Source organism: Bombina bombina, chromosome 4 (genome assembly GCF_027579735.1).
Source record: "Bombina bombina isolate aBomBom1 chromosome 4, aBomBom1.pri, whole genome shotgun sequence".
Taxonomy (NCBI): domain Eukaryota; kingdom Metazoa; phylum Chordata; class Amphibia; order Anura; family Bombinatoridae; genus Bombina; species Bombina bombina.
This window is the reverse complement of record NC_069502.1, coordinates 211,387,428-211,397,626: the sequence shown is the minus strand read 5'-3', so window position 1 is coordinate 211,397,626 and position 10,199 is coordinate 211,387,428. Positions and strand designations below refer to the sequence as shown.

Below are 10,199 nucleotides of genomic sequence, written 5' to 3'. Positions count from 1 at the left end.
TGTATTTTTGTAACCAGTTACATTAGAGTCTGCAGTGTCATGTGACTATCGCCTATTAATCTGAAATAGCACAGTGGAAAACTTAACAGGACATGAAACACAAAAAATGGTCCTTTGCGATTCAGACAGAGCATACAATTCTTAAAACGTTTCCACTTCTGTTATCAAATTTGCTTTGTTCCATGATATTCTTTGTTAAAGAAATACCTAGGTAATTGTCCTGAGAACTACATGGCAGGACACAGTGCTGCCATCTAGTGCTCTTGAAAACTGATAACAATCTTGTAACATTGACAGACACGTGCATGCTTCTAAGTTGATGTCCCTGCTTTTCAACAAAAGATACCAAGAGAATAAAGACTATTTGATAATAAAAGTAAATTAGAAAGTTGTTTAATATTGCATGCTCTATTTTAATCATGTAAGAACAAATGTGGGTTCCATGTCAACTGGCAACTGATTTAATGAGTGCCTCTCTGAAAGCTGAGTTAGATCATTTACCCCATACAAACAATTACATTTATTTTAATCTTTGCTCTTAAGAACTTCATAGTTGTTTGGACAATAATGTTTGTACAGATATTCTGCTAAAGTGTTACTTCCAGGAATCACAACCTTTGCTGCTTTCTCATGATTCATGTAATTCCAAAAATGTGAGCCATATGAGTTGTTGAATATTGGCACTGGCTTCCAAACTTCATAAAAAGTCCTCCAATTATTACCAGATACAGAATAGAATCTGACAGGATTCATGAAAGTGATGTTTCCACACATAATATCCTCTAAAGCCATAAAGCTATGCTGTAAACAAATCTGTTCTAGAATTCTTGTTAATAATAAAGGTCCTTGCTGTCCCCACACCTCTCCCTTATAGTTACGGACAAAGTCTTCCATGCATTTCCAGATGAATTCATGATGTGGAGAAAAGCCAAGAGCTCCATTACTTGAATACTTAGAGGACTCGGCTGCCAAAAAATTGACAACTGGAACTGGTTGAATTGAGACAATGTCAGTGTCAAAGTACATGCCGCCATATTTCCAAATCAGTGCCAGCCTGCAGCCATCTGCAAGTACATGGGTCCAATATCTTTCCATACTAGTATTAACCTGTAAATATAATGGAAAATCATTAAAATTAAATACTTAATATTAAACACAAAACACACACTAGATAGACTGATGCATTCAAAGAAAAGATTATTCTAAAAATAACACGTAAATGTATTTTTTTAAAGTTTTCATTAGTTTTTTCAATATTGACAAAATGTGTAAGATTTAAGAGCTCGCTTCCATTGAGCTGTTAAAAATGGAGCCGTAAGCTACCGAAGCAGCCGGCAGCTAAAAGTAATTTACGGCTCCATTTTATTATCAGGTTTCCATTGAAATAATTTCTGCTTTTCGTGCTGTCGCTCTTTTCGTGTAGGTGTAAGTTAGCGTTGTGTTAACGCTTCCACCCAATGCCAGGTTTCTAAAACATTAATAGGTTACTATGTTAACCCGACCTTACACTACACTCGATTGCATATACGGCACCACATACAAGTGTGGTGCGTATATTTTAACCAAAGCTTGCTGTTAAAATCAAACACCTAACGCATGCGCAATATCTACCTCTCAATCGCAACCCCCCACCACAATAACTAAAGTACTAACCCCTAATATGCCAACCCCCATATTGCAAAGTATCTATCAAAGTTATTTATTAACCCCTAAACTGCCATCCCCCACAACGCAATCTAGCCATTTAAACTATTAACCCCTAATCCGCCATGAACCCACATCGCAATTAACCTAATAAATCTTTTAACCCCTGAACAGCCAAACCCCCACAATGCTATTAACTTAATTAAGCTATTAACTCCTAAACCGCCAATTCTGCACAACGCAAATAACAAATTAAATTACTTATCCCCCTAACCTAACACCCCCTAAATTAACCCCAACTACCTAAATTAAAAAATACTAAATTACAATTAAAATAAAAAAACGAACATTACTTTAAAAATAAATAAAAATAAGTTTAAATTAATCTAAAATTACAAAAAATAAATAGTCTAACATTACATAAAATAATAAACCAAATCATCCAAAATAAAAACAATTAAACCTAATCCCTATGAAAATAAAAAGCCCCCACCCAAATAAGACCCCTAAAAAAGACCCCTAATCTAAACTAAACTATCAATAGCCCTTAAAAGGGCATTTTGTAGGGCAGTGCCCTAAATTAAACAGCTCTTTTACCTTAAAAAATACTAAGTCCCCCCTCTAACAGTAAAAACCCCCAAACTCCCCGAAATAAAAAAACTAACATTAAAAAATCCTAAACTACCCATTGCCCCTAAAGGGGCATTTATATGGGAGATGGCCCTTAAAAGGGGGTGTTTTTATTTTGGAGGTCTTTTTTATTTTCATAGGGATTAGGTTTAATTTTTTTATTTTAGATAATTTGGTTCATTTTCTTTCTGTAATTTTAGACTTTTTTATTTTTTGTAATTTAAGATTTAATAATTGTAATTTAATCTTAGGTTTAATTTTTAAATGAATGTTAGTATTTTTATTTTTATTGTAATTTAGGATTTTTTAAATGAATGTAATGGGGGTTAATTTAGGGGATCTTAGGTTAGGGGGCTTATTGATTAGTTATTTGCATTGTGGGACATGGCAGATTAAGGGTTAATCATTTTAATAGCTAGTTTGCGTTGTGGGGCATGGCAGATTAGGGTTTAATAGTTTTACTAGCTAGTTTGTGTTGCGAACCATGGGGGTTTAGAGGTTAATATATTTATTATAAATTGTGATATGGGGGGTTGGACGTGTCAGGTTAGATTTCAATGGGAAAAGGCTCTCATAAAGACCCTTTTTCCTATTTTACACCTAGCTGAGCTGGGTGTAATTTTTGTTACTGTATCGGCAGCCACCAACAGTGTATTAATGGTTTAAGTGGGCATTGGAAACCAGGTATAGATTAAAGATTAGTGGCTTCTGATACTTTGTATGGGGCATGATAATGTTTTTTGGCAGTCGGAGTACGGTTCCCGAAATTTAGTTATAATAGGCCATTGGAAGCAGTCGGTGAACGATATTGCTTCCGACAGCTTATTTATTGTTTTGCGAGCACACGCAAACCGAATTATGACTGAATGGACATAAGTCTTTAGTGTGTATAAAACAAAGGGAGCTGCGATGTTGCAAAACTTAGGTTAGCTTCTCTGCTGTGTAAAGAGATTGTAAATAGGTAACTAGAGTGTGCAGCCAATGGCTGTCTAGAATATAACAGTGTTCTGCACATCCATTTGTAACAGGGACTCAAAAGCTCACAATTTCAGAATGGAATTACAGGAAAAGGGGACAGAATAAATAATGTAAGTATATTGCAGAGGTTTATATATATATATAAATTTATATCTAAATATATATATATATATATATATATATATATATATATATATATATATATATATATATATATATATACCTAGGACATACTTGAAAACGAGTGAAATCTCAATGTATCCTTGCTGGTAAAATATTTTATAAATAAATAATATATATATATATATATATATATATATATATATATATATATATATAAATATATATAACAACAGTTAAAATTATGGGGAGGCGAAAAGTGAGTTTAAAATCCTCCACTAAATACAAAATATAGAGAAAATAACTCATTGTGTAAACCATTTACAAATCTAAACAAGTAAGAAGACTTGCTTTAAACCTAGAAACTACACTGTTTCCAATGCAGCAAAGGAATCTGGGTAAGATATGCAAATGAGGTTCACAATGACTCACCTTTTTACTTTTAGCCTGCTTTTTAAGACAGACTTCCCTTTATGCCATAGCACTGCTGCATTACACAGCTTTTATGCTTAGCTAGGGTTAGTACAGTGACTCAGACCAATCCCAGGACAGCTGTTTCATGGTTTTTGCCACCCAAACAGTGTAGTCAGAGAGTTTCTAGGTTTAAAAGAAGTCTTCTGACTTGTTTAGGTTTGTAAATGGTTTACACAATGAGTTATTTTCTCTATATTTTGTATTTAGTGGAGGATTGTAAACTCACTTTTCGCCTCCCCATAATTTTAATTGTTGTTGAATTTCCCCCAGAAATGAACTTTACCAAGCAGTGACTCAACCTACTCCCAGCTGATGAGTGGCAAAAATGACGAAACAGCTGTCCTGGGATTGGTCTGAGTCACTGTACTAACCCTAGCTAAGCATAAAAGCTGTTTAATGCAGCAGTGCTATGGCATAAAGGGAAGTCTGTCTTAAAAAGCAGGCTAAAAGTAAAAAGGTGAGTCATTGTGAACCTCATTTGCTTATCTTACCCAGATTCCTTTGCTGCATTGGAAACAGTGTAGTCAGAGAGTTTCTAGATTTAAAGCAAGTCTTCTGACTTGTTTAGATTTGTAATTTTTTTACACAATGAGTTATTTTCTCTATATATTATATATATATATATATATATATATTTTTTTATATATATATATATATATATATATATATATGTACATATAAACCCTCTGCAATATACTTTCATTATTTATTCTGTCCCCTTTTCCTGTAATTCCATTCTGAAATTGTATGCTTTTCAGTATATACAGTGGGGCAAAAAAGTATTTAGTCAGCCACCAAGTGTGCAAGTTCTCCCACTTAAGAAGATGAGAGAGGCCTGTCATTTTCATCATAGGTATTCCTCAACTATGAGAGACAAAATGTGGAAACAAATCCAGACAATCATATTGTCTAAATTTTGGAATGAATTTATTTGCATATTATGGTGGAAAATAAGTATTTGGTCACCTACAAACAAGCAAGATTTCTGGCTCTCACAGACCTGTATCTTCTTCTTTAAGAGGCTCCTCCGTCCTCCACTCATTACCTGTATTAATGGCATCTGTTTGAACTTGTTATCAGTATAAAAGACACCTGTGCACAACCTCAAACAGTCACACTCCAAACTCCACTATGGTGAAGACCTGTCGAAGGACACCAGAAACCAAATTGTAGACCTGCACCAGGCTGGGAAGACTGAATCTGCAATAGGCAAGCAGCTTGGTGTGAAGAAATCAACTGTGGGAGCAATAATTAGAAAATGGAAGACATACAAGACTACTGATAATCTCCCTCGATCTGGGGCTCCACGCAAGATCTCACCCCGTGGGGTCAAAATGATCACAAGAACGTTGAGCAAACATCCCAGAACCACACATGGGGGACCTAGGGAATGACCTGCAGAGAGCTGGGACCAACGTAATAAAGGCTACCATCAGTAACACACTACGCCGCCAGGGACTCAGATCCTGCAGTGCCAGACGTGTCCCCCTGCTTAAGCCAGTACATGTCCGGGCCCATCTGAAGTATGCTAGAGAGCATTTGGATGATCCAGAAGTGGATTGGGAGAATGTCATATGGTCAGATGAAACCAAAGTAGTACTGTTTGGTAGAAACACAACTTTTCGTGTTTGGAGGAGAGAGAATGCTGAGTTGCAACCAAAGAACACCATACCTACTGTGAGGCATGGGGATGACAAAATCATGCTTTGGGGCTGTTTCTCTGCAAAGGGAACAGGACGACTGATCCGTGTACATGAAAGAATGAATGGGGCCATGTATCGTGAGATTTTGAGTGAAAACCTCCTTCCATCAGCAAGGGCATTGAAGATGAAACATGGCTGGGTCTTTCAGCATGACAATGATCCCAAACACACTGCCCGGGCAATGAAGGAATGTCTTCATAAGAAGCATTTCAAGGTCCTGGAGTGGCCTAGCCAGTCTCCAGATCTCAACCCCATAGAAAACTTTTGGAGAGTGTTGAAAGTCTGTGTTGCCCAGCGACAGCCCCAAAACATCACTGCTCTAGAGGAGATCTGCATGCAGGAATGGGCCAACATACCAGCAACATTGTGTGACAACCTTGTGAAGACTTACAGAAAACTTTGACCTCTGTCATTGCCAACAAAGGATATATAACAAAGTATTGAGATGAACTTTTGATATTGACCAAATACTTATTTTCCACCATAATTTGCAAATAAATTATTTCCAAATCAGACAATGTGATTGTCTGGATTTGTTTCCACATTTTGTCTCTCATAGTTGAGGTATACCTATTATGAAAATTATAGGCCTCTCTCATCTTCTTAAGTGGGAGAACTTGCACAATTGGTGGCTGACTAAATACTTTTTTGCCCCACTGTATATAATTTACGATTTATCATTTTATATTACCATCTCAAAGTGCTTAATATCCCTTTAAAGAATAGTAAATGATAACATGAGAACAAGATGGTTAAAGGGACTGTCAAGTAAAAAAAAAAACTTTCATGTTTTAAATAGGGCATGCAATTTTAAACAACTTCCCAATTTACTTTTATCACCAAAAACTAAAAAGCTAAAACTAGGAGGTTCATATGCTAATTTCGTAGACCATGAAGACTGCCTCTAATCTGAATACATTTTGACCACTAGAGGGCATAAGTTCACATGTTTCATATAGATTACATTGAGCTCATGCACGTAAAGTGACCTAGGAGTGAGCACTGATTGGCTAAACTGCATGTCTGTCAAAAGAACTGAAATAAGGGGGCAGTCAGCAGAAGCTTAGATACAAGATAATTACAGAGGTAAAACGTGTATTATTATAACTGTGTTGGTTATGCAAAACTGGGAAATGGGTAATAAAGGGATTTTCTTTCTTTTTAAACAACAACAATTCTGGTGTTGACTGTCCCTTTAAAGCACAATTGTACTGTACATTTTTTTCCACTTTAATGTTTTCCCAATGATCTGTTTTATAAGCTTGCATGTATCAAGGAGTTTATAAATAATCTTTTGTCTTTTAAATATTTGCTTTTGCCTTTTGAAACTATCATATATACTGTAATATGAATACTTTAGTATTTTCTAGAAAAGCTATGTAAATAAAAGGCATCTAGCAACAACCAAGTTACCAGTGGGCGATGAAGTGATAGGTTTTACATTTTTACTTTTCATTTACTCTCTATACATATCGACCATTGTATATAGAGATAAGGAGGCCTTAATTGATTTATAGAGAGATAGGAACAATTAGGAGGACTGCTATTTCTGCAGGCTCAGTCCATTTATGTTCACGATAACAAAGAATTGAGCCTCAATCAGCAAAACAGCTTTTTCATATACAAAAATAAACATACAAAAACAATATCCCATGCATTTTATACTCTGCTGCTACTATAACAAGTTATTGGGAGCACATTTTGGATTGGATTACAAGTCGAGCGCAAACTAGTGCTCCCATTTGCATCTTAACTATGGTAGATGGAGGCTTTTTGCGCCCATTGGAATGTGCTTATATTACAAGTTGAAAGTAAAAACTAACGAGCCCTAACCCAAAGATTTAAACTTTGAATAGCACAACCTCGTTAATGTATTCCCCCATATATTTTAATGGAGCCAAAAAGTTGGAAAAAACTTCCACCCAAACTCGCGCACAAACCCGATCGTGCTTAGCCAAGTGAGCTAGCCCAACATAAATCAATAAATAAAAAAAATTACTAGAATCTTAAAGGGATATGAAACCCAATTTTTTTCTTTAATGATTCAGCTAGAGCAGGAAATTGTAAGCAACTTTCTAATTTATTCCTATTAACAATTTTTCTCCCTTCTCTTGGTATGCTTTATTGAAAGAGCAGCAATGCACTTCTGGTTGCTGACTGAACACATGCTTGAGCCAATGACAACCAGTAAATATATGCATCCACCAATCAGCAACTAGAACCGAGGTTCTTTGCTGCTCCTGATCTTTCATAGATAGACCTTTCAGCAAAGGATAACAAGAGAAGAAAGTAAACTATATAATAGAAGTAAATTGGCAAGTTGTTTAAAACTGTATTCTCTATCAGAATCATGAAAGAAAAATTTTGGGTTTCATGTCCCTTTAACACAATTATATACAAACCACATCACAACACCACAATTTCCTTTTTAATTTAGAGTGGATGGATAACAGCAATTTTTACAGGCTAGTTCCTCAAAAAGAGAAAAGTAAAACCATAGCATGAAACTGTAAAATTCAATGATATTCAGCAATACAGCTAAGCAGGACTGCTTTCACCAAACTATGGGCCAGATAATGAGTGGAACACAAATATTTGGGCGCAAGCGAAAAGGGGTTTATTGTGGGTGTTTGCGCTCATCAGACATACCGCTGATTTTATGATTTGAAAGTAAATGTGATTGCTTGAGCACAATTGCAATTTACGCTAGAATGGTTACCGCGACTTCAGAGCTCTGGTTAACTGTTTTGCAAAGCTAAAAATTGTCACAATACTCATTAAAAAGTACAGTTACGCTCATAATAACACCAGCTAATAAAAAAAATTAAATAATATATTGCACAACAAAAGTATTAGGGCTCAAAGTTATGAGATCCTAGGTGTTAGGAAAAAAAGCAGGCAAAGGGCTTTAACATTTATAGTAAATGATGACTGTCTTGTATTTGTTTTCTCCTGTCGCGGTTGGCAAAGTTAGCAAGCTGCGGTATAAATAGAGTTAAAAATCGTGCTCATGAGTGTGAAAGACTGTCAAGGAATTTTACAGGGATAGAAAGAAAAGCACTGACATGTGCGGACAGGAATACCATAACACAGGACGCATGTGCATTTAGATAAAACTTTGTCAAACAGCTGAAGTGGTGCAATAATTTCATGAGTTCACTATTTTCTAGGAACACCGTCTTTCCTCATGATGTATCTACTTTTCAGGCATAAGTTGCTGGACTTTGTACTTTTAAAATTCAATACCTGTACCTGTGAAATTATTCTTTGAAAATGTTTTTACAGCTTTTTAACACAAACGTCTCCTAGAGTAAGCTGTTATGCCTTATTCTTTGTTGTGTATTTGCTCTCCATTTTGGCATTTAACATTGCCTTTTCACATATTGGGTTAGATTATACTATAAGGATTCAATCTTCCATGACTAGTATTGTTACAATTTGCACAAGCCAGAAACATGGGGCTCACAGGTTGCCCAATGAAGCTAAGAATAAACCTCCAGAAAACACAATTTTACAATGATTATATAACATTATGGTTCAATTAACATAAGAGCATCAAATCTTCATTTAATACAGCTAACCACTTATTCAAACTGTGTAAAATGTAATTTAGACATTTGAAATTTGATTGTCCATTATAAAAAAGGACATTTTCAGAGCTGTTTTCTTTTAGCCATGCCTGCTTTCCTAACTTGGGTTCTAAAATATGGATGTTATGTGAATATGTTAAAATATTTATGGAAATTATCAGGCTTGATGCACTCATGCCCTATTTTAGTTTTGTGGTCATATGCTAACACTATCTTACCTTTAAATACCAGGAGAAAAGAGGTGTATCCTTAAATATTTCCTCTATTTTCAAAGGGAAAATGTAGACATTATTAAATGATGAGAGAGCTGGAAAACGTGCCTGTACTTTTTTTAGATCATCTTCTGATGTTACATTGGCCAAGCCTTTCATGAAGAGAATGACAGGCCGATCAGGGTATACACGGGCTGCTGATTCAACAGCGCATGTGACTAAATGAGTTGGTGTCAATACATCCATGGTCTCCAGAAATATGATGCCATTTCCTTGATTTAGAGGGTTGCTTGAACCTAACATATTTAGGTTTGTGCTTCCTTTTGAGAAAATATCAACAAACGAGGTATTTCTCTCTTTTAAAGTCACTTTATATATGTAGCTTATGCTTATCATGAGCAATAACAAACCAAAGATACATATGGTATTTGTCTTGGTTACCATATCTGTTGATCAATCTGCAAGAAAAAGAAACAAAATGGCTTCATAAAAGTTTATAGATAAAAATGTATATATAGTAAGATTATGGTCAAGAAACACTGCAGAAAATAAAATCATGTCATATTCACAATCTTACATTTCAGATTTGGGCGGATTCATCTATCTTTAGGTTATACTAGCTCTGAACCTGCTTTAATTTAGATTTGCAGCTTATCATAGAGTCTTTCCCTTTAGGCACTTCCGAGTATATCCTATTAATATTTTTTATTCCATTTTATCTAATCTTGTGTTCAAGCAAATTAAAACATATCAGTAAGCACAATCATTTCTCTCTTTGCTGTCAGTTGTCATCCAATTTGTTGCTCCTTCCATTATACACTCTTCCAGTAACCTGGACCCTAATTTAC

General features: G+C 35.3%; 1 protein-coding gene across 1 annotated transcript; it reads right to left on the bottom strand.

Annotated features, from left to right (window-relative positions):
* Positions 1-331: 331 nt before the first annotated feature.
* LOC128657154 (alpha-1,4-N-acetylglucosaminyltransferase-like) lies at positions 332-9,795 on the bottom strand. Its single transcript, XM_053711397.1, has 2 exons — positions 9,358-9,795; positions 332-1,107 (listed from the first exon to the last, which is right to left on the bottom strand). Exons 1-2 carry the CDS (start codon positions 9,793-9,795, stop codon positions 526-528), a joined length of 1,020 nt encoding a protein of 339 aa, XP_053567372.1. The 3' UTR covers positions 332-525.
* Between the last annotated feature and the right edge of the window lie 404 nt (positions 9,796-10,199).